The 23,917-nt window shown below is 44.5% G+C and overlaps 1 protein-coding gene across 2 annotated transcripts; it reads left to right on the top strand.

Annotated features, from left to right (window-relative positions):
- Positions 1-182: 182 nt before the first annotated feature.
- On the top strand, positions 183-23,333 carry NOL8 (nucleolar protein 8). 2 transcript variants are annotated; one of them, XM_080819928.1, is made up of 17 exons: positions 183-224; positions 997-1,162; positions 1,720-1,782; positions 3,334-3,412; positions 5,323-5,458; positions 5,981-6,049; positions 7,656-9,443; positions 10,718-10,810; positions 11,240-11,362; positions 11,597-11,687; positions 14,063-14,201; positions 15,202-15,279; positions 19,026-19,294; positions 19,908-20,037; positions 20,520-20,590; positions 21,368-21,450; positions 21,889-23,333. In XM_080819928.1, the coding sequence occupies exons 2-17, from the start codon at positions 1,024-1,026 to the stop codon at positions 21,937-21,939; spliced, it is 3,402 nt and encodes a 1,133-aa protein (XP_080676054.1). In that variant the 5' UTR covers positions 183-224; positions 997-1,023; the 3' UTR covers positions 21,940-23,333. The 2 variants fall into 2 exon arrangements, with proteins under 2 accessions (XP_080676054.1, XP_080676055.1); XM_080819929.1 differs by having other exon boundaries at positions 21,371-21,450.
- The last annotated feature ends 584 nt before the right edge of the window (positions 23,334-23,917 follow it).

Below are 23,917 nucleotides of genomic sequence, written 5' to 3' on the forward strand. Positions count from 1 at the left end.
TCGGTTTGGACTCGTTTGCAGACATTGAGGGAAGGATGACCGAGGCATCGCGGTACTCCAGACGACCGCAAACGAAATGAAAGAGAACTGGGGAACTGAGTGTGGTCCCGGAACCTTAGCACGCTGGATTGGAAATCCAGTAGGAAGAAAGACAGACCGCCCCCTTTGCGCCACGTGACTAGAAATTAGGGATCCCGGCGGAACCGGGTGCGGAAGACGGCGTGGTGAGGAGTGGGTTCGTGGCGTGGGAAGGGCCGAGGTCTTTTGACACTAGGGAAGTGTCAGGAGTTACAGCTGAGACTAGATCTGGTGTATAGTTGTGGTTTCGCCATTAGTTCTCCGAATGGCGTTGGATGACCACCTCTCTGCTTGTCGAAAAACGAGAGGCTTGCAAACTGCCTCGTACAACGCTGGCACGTGTGGGGGAAAAAAAAAGAAAAAAGCCTGTATTAGCTGTGGTATCAGTTCTCGTTGTGACTGAAGAAGAGCACTTTGAAGGGGCTTGTGTTGTGAAATAGAATTGTGATTGTAGCATCTGTGTACATTTCAGAGGACTGTGAGGAGCTCCGGAGCGGAGAGCTGTCTTTAGCATGTTAACCGGCCACATCCCGTTTCTGTCAGCTTTTGTTAAAGTCAATAAATGACTGTGTGAATGAATAAAGGAAAAACACCTAAAATATGCATGAATAAGTGAGAGGGGGTAGAGTCTAATACTGTGGTCACGTAGAGGGAAAGAGTTTGCCGGTACCTGGGTCGTCTGTATGTGCGCAGAGGTGCTGTCCCAAAGTGCGTTTGTAGAAAACATGGATTTAGGGCTGGAGCAGAGTCTCAGGGTTAAAATTTGGAAGTGATGCAATAGGAAGTGAAACAGGGGTGCAGGCCACCAATTTGACATTAGAAGGTGCAGGAAAAGGAGTTGGGGGGCTTTTCTCAGATATGAGAAGAACCAAGGGAAAGAACTCTTCTAAGTAGATAGAAAATTGTTTTTCTCACTAGAACACACTGAGTGTTTGCGCAGCCTTCATGAAAGCCAACAAAGAAGTGAAGCGCCTGTTTGTGGGGGGCCTTGGCCAGAACATTTCCAAGGCTGACCTACAAAATCAGTTCAGCAGATTTGGAGAAGTTTCTGATGTGGAGATCATCACACGGAAAGATGACCAAGGTACGTTTGTAGTCCTTCATGGGTTGTTAAAGGCAGATAAAATTTATATCTAGTATCACAAAATAATGGAACCCCAGAGTGAATGTTAGCCCTAACGCTGAAAGTTATATGTGTTTCATTATAAGATAACTTTCTGTGTGTGCCAACCTCCTGCCCTGTGCCTTGAAGGTGTTATGTAAAATGTGGAACCTGCCCAGAATACATTTCTGAAATCGAAAGACTTTCTAAATTCCAAGACTTCTGCTTTCTGAAATATGCAAGCTTCAATTTCCAAAGCTAGAATTCTAATACTTGCTAGGTGTTGGTGTCCTGTTGTATAGAATGTCACTAACATACAACAATTGAAACATTTCTTTAACTGATGGCTTAATTTCTTTTGGAATAATTCGATAAATATGCTTAGAAAAATGCAGTCTTTGTATCCTGTGAGAACTAAACAAGATTTTTCTTTGAAAGAGTAAAATTCTAAGAGTCACTAAGTTTAGAAACTTGATCATTTTACATTGTACTCTGGGTAAGAGTTTAAATAAATTATTATTATTTTTTTTTTTTTTTAGGAAACCCACAGAAAGTCTTTGCATATATCAACATTGAAGTAGCAGAAGCAGATCTGAACAAATGTAAGATTGTTACATGTTTTTTATTCTATTTGCCAGTCCATGTAACTGTGTAACTTAAAATAACTTTGGTTCTAAATCTAAACCTTAACAGCCCCTTGTAAAACATCCAGAGAAATAGCCGTGGTTGAGAGAATTCCAGCATCCTACAATTCAGCAAGTTTAGGTCCGTCCCATTTGGTGTCAGCTGACATAGGGCAGCACATTGCCCAAAAATGGTATTCTCGAATATTTTGAACAAGAGAACACATGTTCATAGAAACTGCCTGATAACACATAGCCCACTGGATATTATGCCATACTCTCCCCTCCCTGGTGTGTTCGTTTCTCCGGCAGCTAATTCTTGTCATTAAGCACTGTTAGGAGAGGACTTCGCTATATGCTCTTATAAGATGATATCCCTAAAATTATGAAATCTCTATTGGTTAAGTTTAGTAGAGCTGATGAGGGCAAACTGGCTTTCAACAAAGAAGGAGGGGGAGATAATTGATGCAGGAATGTGTGTGAATAATTAGAGGCTGGAAAGTCAAGACACTGAAAAGAGAACATGCTAATGGAGAAAGAGAGCCATCAGTCTTCTTTGTTCTCCTTGGGGAAAAAAAATTGATCTTTCCTCTCATTCAGTGAGAAATAAGTAGTGGTTAAGAACACATCAGCTTTGCTGTGTGACCTGTGACAAGTTGTTTAAACTAGAAGCTCCAATAGTCTTTTTTTTTAAGATTTTATTTATTTATTTGTCAGAGAGAGTGAGCACAGGCAGACAGAGAGGCAGGCAGAGGCAGAGGGAGAAGCAGGCTCCCTGCTGAGCAAGGAGCCCGACGTGGGACTCGATCCCAGGACGCTGGGATCATGACCTGAGCCGAAGGCAGCCGCTCAACCAACTGAGCCACCCAGGCGTCCCAGAAGCTCCAATATTCTTATCTGGCATATGACAAAGATACTGCTGACCTCATGGTATCACAACAAAAATTATATTGAGTAATATGTTGGTACTTAGCGTAGTACCGACCATGTAGAAATTCTGCTCATAGTTACTACTAACAAAGGTGATAGCAGGTATTGAGAAAAATCAGCTACTGGGGCGTAGGAGTCGAAACACAGTTTAGTCATTTGCACCTAATTTATTTGCAAGTCGCACGACGATAATTACTGTGGGGTGATAAATAAAAGTTCTATAGGATTTCATTGTCCTCCAATTCACTCTCTGAAATTACATTCATGTTTTTTAGTTCTAGAGTGGGAGATAACCATAAAATGTTAAATAAATGTCAGGTGTTTCACCAGAGGTTCCTGGTATCACTGTGTGGAGGAATGATAAATTTCACTTTACATTTTACACATTGCTTCATTCAGTCCTTCCAGAAACTCTGGACAATAGAGAGCTTAAGGTCTCCTGGGGTGGATGGCTCAGCTGAGACCAGGACCTAGGTCTTTTCTCCTGAGGTCGCGGTTTCTTTATTGTGTCTCTTTTTCTTGGCATTAATTAGAAAAAGCATATGCTGCCATGTGTTTTTGCATTGTCGTGTACTTGAGTAATAATTCTTTGCTTTTTAGGTATGTCTGTTTTAAATAAAACAAGATGGAAAGGTGGAACACTACAAATTCAGCTAGCAAAAGAAAGTTTTTTGCACAGGTAAGAAGTGTTCTGCATGGGGACGCCTGGGTGGCTCAGTTGGTTAAGCGGCTGCCTTCGGCTCAGGTCATGATCCCAGGGTCCTGGGATCGAGTCCCACATCGGGCTCCTTGCTCAGCGGGGAGCCTGCTTCTCCCTCTGCCTGCCTGTGCTCGCTCTCTCGCTTTCTCTCTCTCTCTGACAAATAAATAAAATCTTAAAAAAAAAAAAAAGAAGTGTTCTGCATGGATTTAAACTCTATTTTGTTATATTGTAAATTGTTTTATGCATTCACTTAGTTGATTTGAAACTATCAAGTAATAATGTTATTACATACTTGGCAAATTCAAACATTACAAATAGAGCTAAAATCCTTTCAACTGTGACTCCCCATGACCCCACGCCCACCAAAAAAGATCATGCAATGCATTTACATGTTTTTTTTTTTTAGACTTCATTTATTTGACAGAGCATAAGCAAGGGGAGTGGCAGGCAGAGGGAGAGGGAAAGCAGGCTTGGCGGAGAGCAGGGGCTCCATCCCAGGGTCCTGGATCATGACTTGAGCCGAAGGTAGACGCTTAACCGACTGAGCCACCCAGGAGCCCTCAACATGTGTTTTAACTTCAACTATATATACCTATTTCATCTTTGTAAACACAACCTTCTGTGGGGATGTAGATCTTCCCCTTTTTTGTAATGATTGTTTTTACTATTTCCGAAAATAGCCATACCATAGGGTACTTGGTTATCCCCGTGACGATGGACATTTAGACTATTTCTGCTTCTCATAATGGATGACCCTTGAGAATGGCTCCTGCATACTGCATGGGTTCCTTGGGTTTATATCCACAGGGTAGTTGTTTTATCATAGGGTTATGTACATTTCACATTTTAATAGACACTACCAAATTGCTTACGTTGATTTTGGCTGTTAATGCTAAAGTCACATAAAGACACGAAGATGATAGGAAGTCCCTGAATGAGAGGCATAAGATTAATTATGTAAGTGATTTAAGAACAAGACAGTGTAATAACCATTAGAGTGTTTTAAGATTCTGCAAGGTATTATTGTCAGGGAGAAAGGACTATATGGGTTTGGGAGTTTTCTAAATAGGAAATAGTTTAGGGATATACAGCTGGAGTTGATGAGATTATTCTAGGCCCAGGAAGTGGCAAGGTCTGAAACAAGTGGCGAGCAGCCTACTGAAGGCATATTTTGAAGGATTGGTCTGGTGAGAAAAGTGAGAATCTGACTGTTCTTCAGCCCAGGGCCTCTGTGAACGGGGTAGTGGTGGGACTTTATCCAGTAGCAGTTCGGTGCCTACTCTGTGTCGGAACTGGAGCCCTGGTCCTGAGCAGGGTGAGCGAGCTGTGCTGCTGCTCGGGAGTGTCTGGGCAGGCGCACCTGAGGAGCCTGAGTCTGACCATCATTCTGGGAAGTGGGATGTAAAAGAGACCGGAGGCAGAGGCCCGTGAGGACTGGGCAGTGCAGCTGTCCAGGCCCGAATAAGGTGGGGGAGTTTGAATTGGAAGGTTCAGATGGCATCCTGCATTCTCTTCATTAAGAGGGTAGAAATAATCAGGACTTGGCAGTTTGGGCTCTGAAAGACACCTCTTCCTCATGAAGAGTGAAGGGATTGAGGATGGAGAAAATGCTAAAAGTAAGTAAGCAAAGGAGAAAAGGCCTCTCAAGGCCCTAAATGATCACTATAAAGTCAGACAGCTCTTTTTTTTTTTTTTAATTGTGTTATGTTAGTCACCATAAAATACATCATTAGTTTTTGATGCAGTGTTCTAAGATTCATCGTTTATGTACAACACCCAGTCAGACAGTTTTACAGTATTAAAAATAAAAACTGAAAGAAAGCACTTAATTGTTTGGTTGGTTATTTTTAACTCTCTTATTTACATATATGTATTTTTTTATTCAGATTGGCCCAAGAGAGAGAAGAAGCAAAGGCAAAGAAAGAAAAATCAGCAATAGGCAACACCAGCTTTTTAGAAAAGATGGGAGTGCTGGATTTCCATGTGAAAGCTGTGCCAGGGACAGAAGTGCCAGGGCACAAAGTGAGTCTCGCTGGCAGCCTGAGTAGCCCAGGAGCAGAGTCCTGAGCCCGGGAGAGCATGGGTGCCATGTCTAGAGCAGTTGCTTTTCCCCTCGCTTTGAAGCACTTAACGTAGGCAGTGCCTTACCGTTTTCACAGTGCATTTACAAGTCTCGGGTAAGCACAGTGCTCCCTCATTTTACGGGAAGAAATCAAAACCCGAGCGGAGGTAGGTCTCCCCAGGGACATCCGTGGTGAAGCATACAGGCTGGTCCCAACTTTGCCGTTTTAATGATTGTTTTTTGTTAGTGTCCTACATGGTTTATGTGGGACTGATAGCTGCCCCATTTGTCCTTCTTTTTTCTTTCCTCATACACTTTTTTTGAGAACTCCTGTTTTCTCATCAAAAACAGAACCCAACAGTCATCATGGCCCACTGTGAGTTTGATTTTTCTTAAAGTTGTATTTATGCAGTGTGGTTATTCTTTTCCATTTGTAACATATATATATAGTAAATGTATTCTTTTGTTTTTTTGTCTTTTAGAATTGGGTCGTGAGTAAATTTGGAAGAGTCTTACCTGTCCTTCACCTAAAGAATCAACATAAACGTAAAATATCCTTTGCAGTTGGCCTTTCAGAGTAACTTCTTATTTACCACAACGATGGATACTTGCAAAAATTAACTTCATCCCACTAGAATTTCCCTGTCTCTGTCAGTTAATCTTCGATGCTTAAATATTTATGTTCATTTCTAGGCAGAGTAAGACTTCCGTGCTTCCATGTGTGAAGCAATGAGAGGTTCATGTGAGGAGGCTTTATACTAGTGAGTGACGGCAGTGAAGCACTTGTACTGATTAACTCTTACGTCCCCTGTCTTGGCTGACATGGATTCAGTCATTGACCAAGGTGCTAAAGAAGGGGGAAGGGGTTGGCTGTGGTTGAAGAAGGTGCTGGAGGAGGTGGGGCATGGTTTGCATTAGCAGAAAGTGATCGGAAGAGGACCAGGCAGGAGGAAACAGTAGATAGGAATATGTAGACAGACAGGAGAATGGTGGGCGGAGAAGTAGTGTGCATGCTGGACGAGGAGACGTGGAGGGCTGTTCCCTTGAGGAAATGAAGTCAGATTATCTGGGAATTCCCAGCGGGGTGGACTTATGGACAAGCTGTAACCCTGCCTGCAAGTCAGGGAAGCAGAAGCAGCTGCAGGTGTTCCCGAGGGGATGCAGTACAGACAGCAAGTGTGAGGGAGCACGCAGCTGATGGGCAGGTTGCCGGAGATTAATAGCTGTGGCAGACACTACCGCCCTGGGGCTAGAGAAGCAGAGAGGGGTGTCCTCATTGGTCACAGCTCCTGTGCCCCAGGGCCTCTGGAGAACTGGCTACATCTCTTTCTGCTCTCCCACCAATAGCACTAATGTCTGGAAAAGCTGACTTCCTCTCAGCCTTCTGAGATGTTGAAGGACAGTGTGAAGCTGACAACAGACACTGCCTGGCACACCTCACCTATTTGGCATGCATTCAATAGCATTCTATATATATATATATAACATGTATATACATATTTTTTTATATATATATATATTTAATATAGTAGATGCTATACTAAACTCCTGAAAGGATTTTTCAGGAGTGATCACTGAAAGCAACTTACACTTGCCTATTCATATGTGTTACGAAACCAGCAAATGCTAGCTGTCATCACAGCACTTTGACATTAACTAGAATTTTTCTGGACAGTGTCAGCAACAAAACAGGCCTAGGAAAGAATTATTAGCTTCCTAATAAAGACAAGATGTGGAGAGCACGTAGATTGTGGAATAGATGTTACTGAGGTGGGAGAACCAGAACTATGATATGCCAGGACTGAGGCGGCAGGAATGGCCAAGGCAGTTGGAGTAAAGGACATACAGCACCCAGCTGTCTGCTGCTGGGTGCCCCTCTGTGCTCTGCTTGACGGTATCAGCTCAGATTTACAGAAAACCTGCATGGGTTTGCTCTTCTGCCAATTAACTGTGATGGTGCTCAGTTTTAACTCCGGACATGGCCAGTGCCACAGACCGTAAGGTCACCTAGTGAAGTGTTCATGGTGTTTGATGGAAAAGGGAGGGCAGGGTGAGTAAGTGATCAGCTCTAGGTCAAACCGTACTCCCCGTGGTTCACCACATTGACAGGCGTTCCTAAAACCTAGTGCCTGTGTTTTGTTCCTTGACTCTGGTAACATCATGAAGTATGATCCTTCAAAATACTGCCACAACTTAAAGAAGATCACAGAGGATGTCACACATGCCACCCCTGTGTCCAGCCTCACCTGGGAACTGGAAGGAGGAGATGACCCAATGAGTAAGAAGCGACGAGGGGACTTCTGTGCTGTTCACAGCTCCCCCCGAAAGAGGATCAAAGGACAGAAGAACCAGGCGTCTGCTGCTTCCCCAGCTGTGAGAGGAAGACCCCACATGGTCCCCGGGAGTCTGCATCCCACACAACAAGAGGTGGCACGGGAAGCACCCTGTGAGCGCATTACTGCTCGGTTACCCCATGTCCCTGCTTCTCACAGCCAGAAACTTAACAATGTGTTTGTTCAGACTTCTGGCATGGGAACTACCAGGCACAGAAATCACAGGTCTGGTGATGATACCGATTCTGAAGAAGAGATACGACTACTGATCGAGAGAGAGGAAAGCCTGGGGAAAACTACACGGTCCTCAGTGGGTGACTCTGCAGATGAGCCCTTTGAAGTCGTAGGGGGAGACTTCAGGTCAGGTGTTCCCAAGTTGTGTTCTGTAACAGCGGCAGGTGTGGGAAACGATTGTGACTATGATTCAGGAGATACAGATGAGATCATCACAGCAAAGAAGAAGACTGGTAAGGTCAAAAACAGTGCAGAGTTTTCACAAATGGAAAAGTCTGCACACAAGAAAACATCTTCAAAAAGTAGAAAAAACTGTGAGCTTTCCGGTAATTGTGTTAAAGCACAGAAAAGAAAGACCAACCCAGAGCGAGCCATCAGTCCCAGGGTCACAGCCCACTGCAGCAGCAGGGAAGATGCGGGTTCTGCATCAGAATCTGCCGAGTCTGCAGGAGATGAGGAGTACGACGCCATGATGAGAAACTGCCTCCATGTGCGGCTCACCTTAGCTGATCTAGAACAGCTGGCTGGCAGTGACCTGCAGGTTCCAGAAGAAGACCCTGAGAGTGGTGGTGATGGCCAGGAGACCACCACCAAGTGTGACAGGACTCCGGGTGGCCTGCCCAGAGCCCGGCCGTGTATCTGTCCTGAGGACATTGTGGCTGCCCTCTTAGAAGGAGAAGAGAACACCTGTGGGAAACAGAAACCGAAGGAAGACAACGTAAAGCCAAAATTCCAGGCTTTCAAGGGAGTAGGTTGTCTCTATGGAAAGGAATCGATAAAACAACCCTTGAAAGAGAGTGTCGCCTCTGACAATAGAAATAAAGATCAGAATTCCTTGCAACTTGATCCCAGCAGCATGTCCATGGAGAAGGGGTCCCCACCTGCTAATGGCTCATCAAGCAAACTAACTCCTTTCCAACATGCAAAGAAGACAAATGACCCAAACCAAACTCAGCCTCAAAAAAGGCGTTCTACTTTCCAGAGCCAGGATCCTAAGATGGTGTCCCCTAGCAGTTCAGAAGAGGGAGGTAGAAATCCTATTTCTAGTCTGTTGCCATTAAAAGATAAATCTTTAAGTCTTGGTGCGAAGGCCCCCAAGGTAGGCTTTGATGAAGACTGCCGCCACGGGACAGGGGAGACTGGAGAAGGCTCTGGACAGCGCAGCCCCCCGATGCCTGGGAAAGCACTGGAGGGCTCCTCCAGGAGAGACGCTCGGGGAAGCAACACCAACTTCCCACTTTCTGTGAACAGTCGGTCAGATGTTCGCGCTAAGGAGAAGCATGCTGAAGACAATCAAAAGCGCTTGGCAGCCTTGGACGCAAAGCAGAAAACAAAGGAAATGCGGAAGAAGCTGGTTCATGACGCCCTGGCGGACTTGGTGAGTGCACTGCCTGCAGTCTGGGCACCATAAGGCCACCCTTCCTTCCCGTGAGGGTTGGCGTGCCCCTCCAAGCTTCTTGTCCCAGCACCCACTTGTTTCATGCCGTGTCCCTTGAGTGAGAAGCTTTTGTCACCTTGCGTCTTTAGTATATACCAGAGGAATTGAGTTTGAACTTTGTTTACTGAAAACATTCTTACTTGTTTTAATGTCAAGTTTTCCTCATGTTTTCTTTTCGTTTGGAAACTATAACTGGCATAATTTAGTGACATGTCCTAATGTGTCTGAATTTGCAAATAAGTCACTTGCCGGTGATACATATCTCACTAAGATTCAGGATACTGACTTTATTCATTCTTCCAACAACTGTAAGTGTCTGCGAAGTTCCAGGACTTCAGTTAGTGCTAAGACTTCGGAATGAGGATCGTGGTCCCTGCCTCTGGTGGTCGTTGTCCCACAGGGTGGTGGGCACAGGGCCCAGAGAGAAGAGTGCCCCAACACCCCAGCAAGTCAGCCAGGAGGAGGGGCCGGGGGGCCTTCCTCAGCCTGAATCGAGTCTAAGGTAGAAGGATCGGTGCAAACTGGTTGGGTAGTGGCAGGTGGGCAGGAAGGGAGTGGAAAGACATTTGTGGGAAGGGAGCAGTTTGCAGTCAGCGTAACCGAGATATGCAGAGATGAGGATGCCCGAGAGAGGAGCAGGGCAAGTGGTGGGACGGCTGTGGAGGTTGGACTTTACTCTGTGAACATGGAAAGGAAAGGGTGAAGATTCGCTTCACGTATGTAATGGAACAGGAATCTGCACACACTGGCTCACTGGCCGTCCAGCCTGCGGCCCGTTCTGGTACAACCTTCAAGCCGAGAATGGTTTTTACATTTATAAGGGTTTTTAAAGAGAAGAACCAAGATTATATGTGGCCTACAAAATATTTCCTCTCTGGTCCTTTACAGAAAACATTTACCAGCCACAATCTGGGCAAGATTTTTTTAGGCCATGACAAACAAGTCAAATTGGGAAATCTGGAACCAGGGAGTCTTTGGGAGGTCATGAGCCAGAGCCAAGGCAGTGACAATGGGAATAGATCTAAAAGATACCAGCTAGGTCCATAGTTGGAACTTGAGGACCAACTGAACATGGAGAGGAAGAAGTCTTAACGTTTCCATCTTGGGAAACACTGTGGATGGTGGTGTTCACTCTAAGGAAGGAGAAGAGGCCTTGGTGAGGGATGGAGACAAGGGGCTTTCTTACGGTGTAATGCCTTTGTCGACTGCTCTAGGATGGTCATGCAGAGGACAAGCCAACACATATCATCTTTGGCTCTGACAGTGAAACAGAGGAGCAAAGCCACCCGGGAGAGGAGCCCATGAAGGTAAGTACCCCAGGAAGCCCATGTGGGCATTCCACCACTCTCGCAGGTCCATTTCTGCCTGCTGCACACCAGGTCCTCCCCAGAACTGCCACATTCAACATCAAGCCCTCCTGAGCTGCAGTGATCCCCAGCACCCCTGACCACCACACACCAACACCAGGGACCTTGGAGGTTCTCCCCCATGTGAATCCATCCTTCACATCATCTGCCAGGTAGCATAAGTGGTAGTGGAACCCTGCAGGAAGTGTCCCCTGTAATAACTGCACCCCCTCCTCCCAACTGCGAGGGAGCCTCCGGGTTAGTGACCCAAGTCCTGGGAGATGCATCTGGGCTCCTGGTTCTTCAGTGTGAGAAGACGACTTCGTGAAGAAGGAATCGCAGATGGCCTCCGCTGTTAACAAAGCACTTCCGTGTGCATCTGTGTTCCAGGAGTCGGTGAACAGAGCCTCTGGGAGGCTGTTTGACAGCAGCGAGGATGAAGAATCTGGGTCTGAAGACGACAGTCACAGGTTCAGAATTAAACCTCAGTTTGAGGGCAGAGCCGGGCAGAAGGTTAGTGAAGACTGAAAATAATCCCACCTGCGGGCCCTTGGTGACAGGGTTTTTCCCTCCGGGTAAGTGCAGGCTGACCTGGAGCTTCCGGTATTTATTTGCGTGGTTCGTGGGTCGGTGAGGGTATGCCAACACTAATGTAGTGAATTCGGGCGAGGGAGGTGCACTTGGAGGGGCTCCTGTGGGAGCGCGGTCTTGGGAACACGGCTCCCAGCTATCCGTGTGTCTGTGTAGCTCCTGGACTTGCAGTCTCATTTCGGCACTGACGACAGATTCCGCATGGACTCCCGATTTCTGGAAAGTGACAGTGAAGAGGAACAGGAAGGTAAATATGTCCCTGCCCAAACAGTCCTGATGTCAGAGCTGGGGGACCCTGCGAAGTCATCTGGTGTAGGAGAAACTGCGCCTCAAGACTCGGAACTGTGAGGCCTGTGACCCACGGGTGCTTACGCAGTCCTCCTTGAGCTTGTGGGTAGCTTTACTCAGAAAATTTCAATGGCTTGAAGCTGCCTGAAAGGGTAGGAGAGGATAGCTTCCACCAAAGACCATCTTCCTCTGTCCTGTCCCGTTCTAGGGGAGGCTGGAGGGGCCCTGGTGAGGTTGGGGGAGATAGTTGAGCATCTGCCCTCCCTCCAGGGTGCATGCCAGGGGTGGGTGTGGGAGCAGCAGAGCACCACGGAGTCGTCCCGATGCGGGTGCGTCTCACAGCTGTGATGCTCCCGAGGACTTCCTCCTTTGCAGCGCCTCCAAACTGTCTCTACACGACCTTGCACTCTTACCCTTCAAAAAAGCCCTCACCTCCCATCTGGCCAGGAGGGCGGCCCTTCCAGTGAGGTCCCTGCTTGCCTCTCCCGTCTCTGGACTTCTCTGTCCTCCCTGAGTTAATCTATCCCGAGCCTTAGGCCTCACCGTTCGCACTTCCTGTCACCCTGCTCATGGGCGTGCTCATCCTGCCCTCTTTCTGTGGACACAGTGAGGCCTCAGGTCCCCCCAAAAGCCATTCCTTCCGCCCTGCCAGGTTTCTCATTGCCAGTCCCATCTTTTGCCTTCTAAACTTGAAATTAAAAAATAAATTGCAGCTAATTCAGAAGCAGTGGCCTTTTGTTGGAAATGCTTTCTCTGATCTCATTGAGGTGATTTTTTTCTGTGTAGTGTATGTTTCTGGAAACCAGGGTTCAGAGAGTAAATTCTCCGGGGTCCACACCAGCTTGCGTTTCAGAGCCGCTTGCTCACAGTTTGTCGAGAAGGCGGCAGCAGACAGAACCGTGAGCGGCGCTGAGTCCTGTGTCGTTGCTTTCGGACCTTCGGGCTCTTTGCTCACTTCGTCCAGCTCCAGCCTCTTCAGCCTGTCTGTGGCTTTTGTCCCTGTTCACTTTCACATGTTCTCTTCCCTCTGCTCCCATCACACTGTAACTCTTGTTTCGTCCTAATTCTTGGTTCCTGGTTTTCCCTTTGTCTGTAGGTATATATTCTGCCCAGGGTTCTTGGGTTTCCTGTGGCCTCAGCCTTCCCTTACACATCAGAGTGAAAGTTGTTACATATTAGCACGTCCATCGGGTCCAACCTAAAGTAAACTCTTCGCACTCTCTTCAGTGCCTGCTTCCTTTTGTTTCTGTTCCTATTATTTCTGGTCCCAAATTGTTTCTGTTCCCGGTACCTGGCAGGCCCTCCCATCAGGGGATCTGCTTGCTCTCTCCTGCCTTTGACTCTGCCTGGTTTATAAAGCTTTTCTTGATGGAGTTGAACCTACTCTCTATTCCTTTGAACCCTTAAACACTTGGGGATATTTCTGTAGAGAACTTATTCAAATCAGTGCTTTATTCTGGTATCTGTTACTTGGTTGCTTGTCTTCTGCGGTGAATTCAGGAGTCTGTCAGGCTTAGAGCTCTGTATTTTGGCCTGCAGTCCAGACTCGCTGCTTTGTTGTCTGATGTTTGTATTCCATGTAGTTGAAGATAACAGCATTTGGGGCCATGATGTCCTGTGTATGTAGGACCCGTGGGTCTCTTCCTGCAGCATTTATTACTGAACCAGAGAACAAGTGATTGTCTTTTAACATGTTATGAGTAAGAAGAGTTGCCATCCTTTACCACCTTTCATTTTTAGGTTGATATGTAATTTAAGTTACATTTTTAGAGTGGTTAAAAAATCATTCTGTAATCACTGTGGTTTTGTGATTAATACCTTGCTCTGTTGCATTTGTCCATCTTTTTTTTTTTTAAGATTTTATTTATTTATTTGGCAGAGAGAGATCACAAGTAGGCAGAGAGGCAGGCAGAGAGAGAGAGAGAGGGAAGCAGGCTCCCTGCTGCAGAGAGGCCAATTCAGGACTCGATGATCTCTGACATCATGACCTGAGCTGAAGGCAGCGGCTTAACCCACTGAGCCACCCAGGCGCCCCGCATTTGTCGATCTTTATCTTAAGAACTTTGATTTGCCACTGAAAGCCATCAAATGCAGACTTCATTTTCATAATTTCAGGTGGAAATGGGACTTTTCGTTCGTTGGCCATGCGACTTCTGGATTCCCTGTGGTGTTGAGGGCCCTGGGGTTGGGGAGGTTGGGAAAACAGGGCTGGACTTTTCTTTCTCCTGTCTCAGCGAGCTTTGCCCATGTTTAAGTGCTTGATGATTATTTTATGATTGAGATTGCTCAAGTTACGTTTGCCAAAAGAATACTAATTCTGCCTTTCCCTCTAAGAGGTAAATGACGAGAAAACTGCGGAGGAAGAAGAGCTTGCTGCAGAGAAGCTCAAAGCCCTGGACGTCATGCAGAGTGTTCTGCACACCACTGTGAGCAATTCTGCACACAAAGGATCGTTACCTGCCAAGAAATTTAGGTATGATTTATGTTCCATCCTGTTCCACCCTGTTTCCCTTTGACATATGTACCTTTTGAACTCAGTTTAAAACTAGGCTATTTTAGACATCCTGGGGAGGGCAGTTGGCAAAATATATGAGACCCTAAAAACATACTTATCGTGGACCCACTGGCTCACTTCAAGAAACTAACTTTTAATTTTTTCTCTTTTTTTGTGCTTAGATGTCATAGCAACATTGCTTTCAATAGTGAAGCAGCTGGACAGTGGTTTAAATATTAACTGTATAACTATACAAATATAATTTTTTATTATAGAAAATTTTAAAAGCATTATTTGTAGAGACTGGTGTATTGAAAGGCCTGTACACGAGCTTCTACAGTCAACAATGTGATCAATTTTCCTTTCTTTTGTTTTTTTGGGGTTTTTCTTTAAAATAAGCTCTACACCCAGCAAGGGTCTTGATTTCATGACCCCGAGAGCAAGAGTCACGTGCTCTACAGACTGAGCCAGCCAGGAGACCCCAGTTTCCTTTCTATACTTTTTTTTTTTTTAAGATTTTATTTATTTATTTGATAGAGAGTGAGAGAGAGAATGACAGGGGAGAAGGTCAGAGGGAGAAGCAGACTCCTCATGGAGCTGGGAGCCTGATGCGTGACTTGATCCTGGGACTCCGGGATCATGACCTGAGCCGAAGGCAGTTGCTTAACCAACTGAGCTACCCAGGCATCCCCCTTTTTATACTTTTAATCACTTTGTCCACTAAAATACTTTATGCAGATCCAATTTTATTTGTATTTATTTCAGTATCCGTAAATTAATTTTTAATTAAAAGATTCAGGGAAACTCAAAACTGGGTAACTTAAAATACGACTTTCTAACAAGATCCTGATACTTCATGTGGTTTTGTCTTGTTCAAAAATTGGAATTGTCCCAGTGTTGAATTATAATTTGCTATTAATTTTTTGCATTAGGTTCTGATTTCTCTCTGCCAGCTTACTCCTGTCTGTTGTTTACACAGGGATGTCGTACATTACGATCCAACGAGGCATGACCACGCCACTTACGAAAGGAAGAGCGATGATAAACCAAAGGAAAGGTAAATCAGCTGCTTCTCTCTGTAGCAGGATCATAGGAACTAATCTCATTTGAGACCCTGAGAGAAATAGTGACCCATACCCATCCATTGGCCTGCATTGTATTTAGTGGAAGACCAGGAAGGGAAGAGTTAGAGTGGAATTATTGCCCTGGTAGAGAAAGTCCTACTTTGAAACAAAGGAATCTCCTGCGTGTGCTTGACATGTGCTCCTGGGCTAGTGTGGTGCCCCCTCCTTGAATTAGTTTCTCATGACTGTTGTAACAAGTCACCACAAATGTACTGGCTGAAAACCACAAAAGTTATTTTCTGGCATTTTTGAAGGCTAGGAGTCTGAAGTCAAGGTTACTAAAAGAACTGTGTTCTCTCCAGAGGTTCGGAGGCAAACATCTGTGTCCTGTCTCTCTCCTGGCCTCAGGTGACCATAGTAGTTCATGGCTGCGTTTCTCCTTGTTCACATAGCCTCCTTTTCTCTGCGCCTCTCATCTTTGTGTCTATTATAAGGTTACTTGTGATTGATTTAGGGCCTGCCTGAATAATCCTGGATAATCTCTTGTTTGCAAGGAACTTCCCAACTCTGCAAGGACCCTTTTTCCAAATAAGGTCATATTCACAGGTTTTAGAAATTAGGGCCTGGACGTATCTTTTTCGGGGCAGCAGTTGAGTCCACGACATGCTCCAGTGTGATAGAGCTTCTGTTTCCCGTGCCTGCGCTGTCGCACCGTCAGTTTCATGAATATGGCAAGCCCGTGGAGCAGCCAGTAACCCTGCCTGGCTTAATGCCTTTGTTTCCCCATGGTTAGAGTCCGTAAAGGCAACGTGCTATCCTGAATTAGGTCCTGGAGCAAACAAGACATTCAGTGGAGAAAGGGGAGATGAGAACGAGGCTTGGGTTTAGTTAATAGTAGTGGATTGATGTGAACCTTTTAGTTTTGATGACTGTGTCACAGTTACAGAAGATGCTGCCAGGAAACTAGGTGAAGGCTATTTGGGAGTGGTGTCTTTCCCCAGAGCAGGTGACCCCAAAGAGGAGGAGGAGGCCACAGTGTATTTTATGACCTAGTCTTAGGTCACACACTGACAATCTGCCTTATAAAGTTTTCTTGAAACAAGTCACTAAGTCCAACTCAAATACTCCGATGAGGGTGGGGGGCTTGGAAACAATACCTCTTAAAGGGAGAAGTAATGGGGAATACGTGAGCGTATTTAAAACTGCCATAAACCGCCCACTGGCCACAGATTGTTTACACTCCTGCCACATGCAGAAAATGCTCACCCCTCCCTTGATGGCCCAGAAGCCTCACTGTTACAATATCTATTCAGAATCTGGGGTGCTGTCACCCACATAAGATCTAGAGGCAAATGAGGCCTAATGAGTACAACACTGTGAGTGCAGTCCCTCTGATCAGAGACAGAAGAGAACTGTGAACTACAGGACAAGTCACCTGTCCCTCTGCGAACACACAGTGGTGAGGCAAACACAGGGTGGCTGCCAGAAGGCCTGCTCTTCACCTGAGGGAAGCAGAAGGCATGAGGTTACAGCTCCGAAGTCCAGACCGGGAAATGTGGGGACTTCTTTGATTAGAACCGCAGGCCTGGTAATGATTCTGTGTGGCTCTTGACTCTGCCTTCTGGATCATCCTTCCTTTTTCTTGAGTGGTGGTGTGCATTTGTGTCTGAGTGATATTCTTGGCCTGCTTTTTGTTTGTAGAAATGTGGGCATCCAAAGCCTTGTCATTGTGGAACGTACCTGTCTGTCCAAGCTGGTGTTTCTGCTCATAAATTTCTCTTGAATATTGTGGGTCTCCTGTGATCATCTTGAGATTCACTCCCATGAGGCAGGAGCCACAGCCATGGGTCATTGTACTGTGGGCTTCTGCTGAGACACCACTGGTAGGGGCCTTAGGAGCCTCACTGGCCAGACGGCAGAGGTTTCTGGGCTATGGCTAGGGTCTTAACAAAGCAATTTGCTTTGTATTTAGACTGAGGTCTACAGATTTCTCTGTTAAAGATCAAACAGTATATTGGGGCGCCTGAGTGGCTCAGTGGGTTAAAGCCTCTGCCTTCAGCTCAGGTCATGATCCCAAAGTCCCGGGATCGAGCCCCACATCGGGCTCTCTGCTCAGCGGGGGGGCCTGCTTCTTTCTCTCTCTCTCTGCCTGCCTCTCTGCCTACTTGTGATCTCTCTGTCAAATAAATAAATAAAATCTTAAAAAAAAAAAAAAAGATCAAGACAGTATATTGTCTGTTGTAGTGATTCCACTCTGCCTTTGTGACAGGAAAGCGGCCACAGGCAATATGTAAGGGAGGGAGGGAGGCTGTGTTCTAATAAAGTTATTAGCCAGACACTCAGGTTTACATTTCATATAATCTGTTCATGTCACAAAACCATCTTTTTATTTTTCCATCCATCTCAAACCATAAAAGATACTTTTTTTTTTTTAAGCAGGGCTTCCCCCAAAGCCGCTGATCTGAACAGGGGAGCGCAAGGAGAGCACTGCGGTGCCTTCTGTGACCCTCAGTAGTCACACACACCCTCTTCTGCCTTAGTGCATGCCCCAAGGGGTCATGAAGTCCAGCCCACACCAGGGAATGGGGGGATTAACTTCCACATCTTAAAAAAGAATCAAAGGATCTTTGGACCACTTTTAAAACCACCACATGGTGCTTCAAGGATAATCACATGGAATTGCCTAAAGTACACCATTTTTCGTGGAGCTCAGTTCCGTAGGCATCTCTGTCTTAAATCCTAGCCAGGTTGGTGTTTTAAATGAAGTATTACAAGTTTCTTTCCAAGGCACCTGGGTGGCTCAGTCGGTTAAGCGTCTGCCTTCAGCTCAGGTCATGATCTCAAGGTCCTGGGAACGAGCACCATGTCGGGCTCCCTGCTCAGCCAGGGAATCTCCTCCTTCTCCCTCTGCCTGCCGCTCCCCCTGCTTGTGCTCTCTCTCTCTGTCAAATAAATAAATAAAAATTAAAATCTTTTAAAAAAAGTTTCTTTCCGTGATATAGTCTCCTCCAATAAGAACCAGTTAGGCTAACTTACTATCTTGTTAACTATCTTGTTATAATAGTTATAGTAGTTATAATAGTTATAATAGATAACTATCTTGTTAACTTACTATTTTAGGTAATACAGTTAGAATTTTGGCCCAGTATTACTCATGATTTGTGGGGTGGAGTCTAATAGGAAAAAGGATTTTAATCTTTTAATACCTAAAACTCAATATTGGCAAACAGCCATGTAACTTTTTGTCTGAGATCAGAGAGAAAATAAACGCAGAGCAGGTTTATAGTAACATCAACATTTCATATCAAGACAAAGTAGACATAGCATGTTTATAATTCATTCCAAAATGTAATTATGACCAAAATTTTTACACCAATTTTTAAAACTCACAGAATTTTAGGTCTTAGAAATTACCTAGTTTAGAGTGTTTGTTTTGCAGGTAAGGTTACAGGCGTAATGCCGTTAAGTGATTTTCTTAAAGCTAGTATCTTAGGTGTGATTTCTGGAATGTAGTTCAGAGGATGGAGGAGGATACAATTCATGTGTAATACTTGGAGCTGTTTGACATAGTTTTGTGTATTAAAAGCTTACTGGTCAATGTTCTGCTTTTATGAGTAGAGTTTTATATGTGGATCCTCTTGGCTGTTGAAAGAATGGGATTAGTTTTCCAGGGTGTTCTCCTAATCTCTGGCAGCTGATGGTCTCTTTGTGATGCACTTGTCTGTAAATGTCACTGCAGTAAAGCAAAACGGAGGAAGCAAAGGGAGGAGGCCGAAAAGCTGCCTGAGGTGTCTAAAGAGATGTATTATAGCGTTGCTGCGGACTTAAAAGAAATATTTCAAGCCACAAAAGTTACCAGTGAAACAACAGACGACACACCCTCCAGTGAGAATCACGATGGCGAGAAAGTCGACATCCACCACCCCCCAACTCTGACGACAGGGTCCGAGCAGCCTGGCGGATTCACATTCTCCTTTTTTGATTCAGACACTAAAGATGAAAAGGAAGGTACTTTAAAACAATTTTTTTTAACATTTTCACTTCAGGCAGCTTGCACATAATGGATTGAGTCTGAGCAGAGCTGGTGTAACACTGACTGCAATTCCTACAGCCGAGAACCACATGTAAGAACCCTGAGCGCTGAGACCCCTCAGTGACCTGGGAAGTATGAGTTTGGTGCTTCGGGAGCCTGGGGCAGTGTCCACAGCTTTTTCAGCAGTTCTGGAAAGAGGTTTAGGAATTGAAAGTGTACACATAAGTTCCTTTCCTCGTTGATGAATAAACGGGGGACAGGGACACCTGGTCTCACTTCATCATGCTTTATTTTAGGCATCTCTTGCTAGCACAGGTGCCACCCTTTTGGTTCCTTTTAAATTATGTTGCCTGTTTATAAACCTTTGGTTCTTATATCTTTTTATACTGTTAGTATATTCCTAATCAGATCACCCTGGCAATGCCAAAAAATAAGACATCTTCTCAATTAATATTTGAAAATTTAAAAAGATACTATTTTAAATTAGTGGTTAAGATCCTGGACACTTAGAGATACATGTGCATGGTAAAACTGACCAAATGAGTGTGTTCAGCTACAGTCCTGTCTTCCATTGTCATGACAATACAGATGCCTACAGAGCTGAGCCAGTGAAAACAGGGAAGGTTGTCTGGCAGGGAGCCCCTCGTTTCCAAGACAGCAGCTCTGAAGAGGAGGATGTTGCTGAAGAAGAAACGGAAGGCAGGAAGCCCAGCCCCAGGTAAACAGTTTCTCCCAGTGTAACACCTGAGTTCAACATGCTGATACAAGTGTACAAGACAACTTCATTTTCTTCTCAACTCCTTCAGAGTTCTCGAGCCTTTTTGTGACAGACCCTGTTTCCTCTTCTTCAACCTGGGTAGCACTGGGTGGGGGTATGAAGATCTTGGTCTGGAAGGAGGACCCTGGAGCTGTACCACGGGAAACACTGGCAGATGGGGTAGTAATAGTGGGATGAGACCGTGAGCAGCCAGCATGGGACTTAAACAGCTCTTGTTACCAACCTTTCAGATACAAGAGAAGAATGTTGAGTAGAGAGAGGGTGGAGTCACTTTAAATCAGGGCAAAATGAGCAAAACATAAAGCAGATCTATTTAAGGAATAGTTCATTTATATTTTCAGTGTAAACATTTCATCTGAAATATTGAAATTAACCCAGGTCTGTCTGTCTGTCTCTCTCTCTCTCTCTCTCTCCTGCTTCAGAGAAGCATCATTACCTGAGAAAGAGACCACTAGATTTTTCTTTTTTTCTAAGAATGATGAAAGACTTCATGGTAAGTACATTTCTCCTTTAAATGGTATAGGACAGGAAATGGCACAGTTCTCACCACTGCACATTCCAGTAGAGTCACATGCATCCGGGAAAAGAAGTATTTGGCAAAAATTGTGATCCTTGGTCCTGTCGTGTGGTTAAACCATCCCTATTAGACTGATGCCGGTTGGCTTATTAAGCCCTAGAAGGCTGAAGGCTCCAACTCACCCTCCCTCCCTCGTTCAGTATCACAAGGACTTCTTTGTTATGGGGACCTGCTTAGATGCTAGACGTGCAAAACTCCTGTTTCTAGGACCCTGAAAGTTCAGGCTCTTGGTGAACTCCTAAAACCCTAGCACAAACAAAAACCAAGATACGTAATGGTAAATAATACATAAACAATAAGTTTATGCTGTGTAAGCAGTGCTACATTTTCATTTTGTAAAAGACAAAATATTCTTTTTTTTTTTTTTTTTTAAGATTTATTTATTTGACAGACAAAGATCACAAGTAGGCAGAGAGAGATAGAGAGAGGAAGAAGCAGGCTCCCTGGTAAGCAGAGAGCCCGATGCGGGGCTTGATCCCAGGACCCTGGGATCATGACCTGAGCCAAAGGCAGAGGCTTTAACCCACTGAGCCATCCAGGTACCCCAAAGATAAAATATTCTTAAAATTAGTATAAATTGGGGGAAAAAATGGTGTTAACTAGAATTGAAGCCCTTGATGATGCCAATACTAGCATACCATCCGTTTTAAAGGCATTAATCTCCTGCCTTGTCTTTTTTTGATTTTCCCCTAGTAGGTTCTGATTTATTCTGGAGAGGAGTGGAAAATAACATTAGCAGGAATTCTTGGGAGGCCAGAACAAACAGCTTGCGGATGGTGAGTAACTGCATCTCCATATTGATTGTCTCCTAGATGTGGTGCTATCTTTATTTTAATATTTTTCTGGTATAAGCAGTAGGGGTAAGGTGTGAACCTGAGACCATGATTTAAATGTTCATCGTGCAGGGCAGGGCATGATTTAAGTTGGGCCACACCTGGTGCAGGTTAGCAATCTGCAGAGCAGCCAACTTAGGGGCCCGAGTTCCAACCATGCTTGTTAAGTAACAGTAAATCATGAGATTTTGGGGAGATTAAAATATAGTTTCAATTGCAGGCATTTAAAAAGTTTGAATATTCCCTGTTCATTCAGAGTGAGTACTCCCATAATGTTTTCCATAATCCTCGCATTGAATAACTCAAATTTTACTTTATAGTTACTGAACACCTTGAAAACAATTTACATTTATTTTTAACAAAGGTGTGATGTTTTTATAGGACTGCCGAAAGAAACATAAAGATGCCAAAAGGAGAGTGAAACCAAAATAATAACTGTCAGCATTGGTTTTGATACGAATGTGAAGAAGGCTCACCTATGGAAATTGGATGATACAGAAAATAATCTTAAATAAGAAGTATTCATGGTGAAGGAGTATTCAAAATCTGCCTGGCCGATATCACTCTTTTAATGTGGATTTCCTGTGTATCTCTACCTAAGGAATTCTTCAAAAAATTTAACCTGTTCTTTTTTTTAAACAAAGCACAGGATAATCCCCCCAAATACTTTTTATACATAATCTTTATGCCATCCTCAGTATGCTAGGTATTTCTAATGCAAGGTTTATGTAAAGTCTTTTCAAATGTGTGGGTAAGAGCACTTGTGTTTCCCAAATTTGGCTTTGTGTAATTTATATGCTACTTGAAATATTTATTTTTGATTGTGTAGAATATACTTTACCTCCGTTTTGTCCTTTTTTTAAAAAAAAAAGTTGAATACAAATCAGTCTGAGTTCTGTACTTGTGTCCTGATGAACAACTAACTGAAATGCAAGACATTTCAGCCGAGCACCACAGAAGAGTTCTGTGAGGACCAGGGAAGGATGCTAAGTAGAGTTTTCCTGTTCTTGGCCTCCAGGAATCATTAAGCCTAAATTTCCGGTTTGACCAGAGGCTTATGAAAAATCCTAGTTAGTTGTCAGGACTCTTGAGTCCAAAGAGGGAAGCAGATTTAATATCTCCTTAAATCAACCTGGTTAGGATTCAAGACAGGTACGCCAGTCAAACCACACTCTCTTAAGAGTTGTGTTACAGAGACAGCCCCCAGGTATGGTCCTTGAGCCCCAATGTGTATATCTGGAATTAAAGTATTTATTAATGTATATCTTAACCGATTATAAACGTCAGAGGGCTGTGATGTCATCTTGTCTATTGACTATTGTGTCCCAACTGCCTAGAACTGTGTCTAGCATGGTGGTTGCCCAGTAACATTTTTTTTTCTTTCTAGATTTAAACTGTAGTTCACATGTAGTGTAGTATTACTGTCAGGGGTAGATGTTAGTGATTCATCAGGCCTGTCTAACACCCGGTGCTCATTATATCTAGTGCCCTCCTTCATGCCCAACTCACAGTTATCCCATCCTCTCCCACCTCCCCTCCAGCAACTAAGTAAGACAGAAAGGGAGGCCAACCATAACAGACTCTTAAATACAGGGAACAAACTGAGGGTTGGTGGTACATATATTTTTGAATAAACAAGTCCAAAGAACTAAGCCGCTGAAGAGTCTTTTGGGATTCCTGTGTTTCCAAGACTTCACAGAAAATAGAAGAACCACCACTCAACAGGACAAATAATCCAAATGTTCCACCTTCTATTCACGTAGATTACATTTATGCATTCCTCCTGCTGCGTAACAAGTCATCTCAATAAAATAATTTTGCTCACAAAAAAGCAATTTGCTCCGGACTCATTTGGCACCCCTCATGCCTCCTCCCCGTAGTGTCAGTGGAATGGCTCAGCCAGGGATGGAGAATCCACTTCTAAGATGACTCACTCAGTGCCTGTCCCTGCGTTTCCTCCCAGGTGGCAACTAGGTTTCAGAAGCAAAAGGTGCCAGTCTCCCTCCACTATATTCTGCAGGTCACAACATACAGCCCAGCCAGAACCAAAGAGAGGGGACACACTGTCACCTCTCAGTGGGAGAAGTATCAAGAAATTTGGCCATATTTAAATCTGTCACACCCTCCATCTTCAAAGCAGACAAGTGATGTCAACTATCCTTGCCCTTCCCTATTCCTGCTCCCCAGATACAACCATCTTCAACAATTTTATCTGTGTCCTCTGGTATTTCTCTCCATATCTCTACCTAACATGCTTATGCTCTGATTTCTTGATTTTTCTTTTTTTTAAAGATTTGATAGTGGAAAAAAAAAGATTTGATAGTGAGTGTGTTCCCACGTGCAAGCACAAGTGAGAGGGCAGAAGGAGAGAGAGAGAGAGAATCTGAAGCAGATTGTACACTGAGCGCAG

The sequence above is a fragment of the Martes martes genome (genome assembly GCF_963455335.1).
Source record: "Martes martes genome assembly, chromosome: 12".
In the NCBI taxonomy this organism is placed as follows: domain Eukaryota; kingdom Metazoa; phylum Chordata; class Mammalia; order Carnivora; family Mustelidae; genus Martes; species Martes martes.

Excerpts from the sequence above, each read along its gene's own strand:
- NOL8 (XM_080819928.1), top strand. The coding sequence starts at position 1,024 with ATGAAAGCCAACAAAGAAGTGAAGCGCCTGTTTGTGGGGGGCCTTGGC. Across the intron at positions 3,413-5,322 it reads AAAGAAAGTTTTTTGCACAG|ATTGGCCCAAGAGAGAGAAG; the intron begins GTAAGAAGTGTT and ends TTTTTTATTCAG. Across the intron at positions 21,451-21,888 it reads GAACAAACAGCTTGCGGATG|GACTGCCGAAAGAAACATAA; the intron begins GTGAGTAACTGC and ends ATGTTTTTATAG.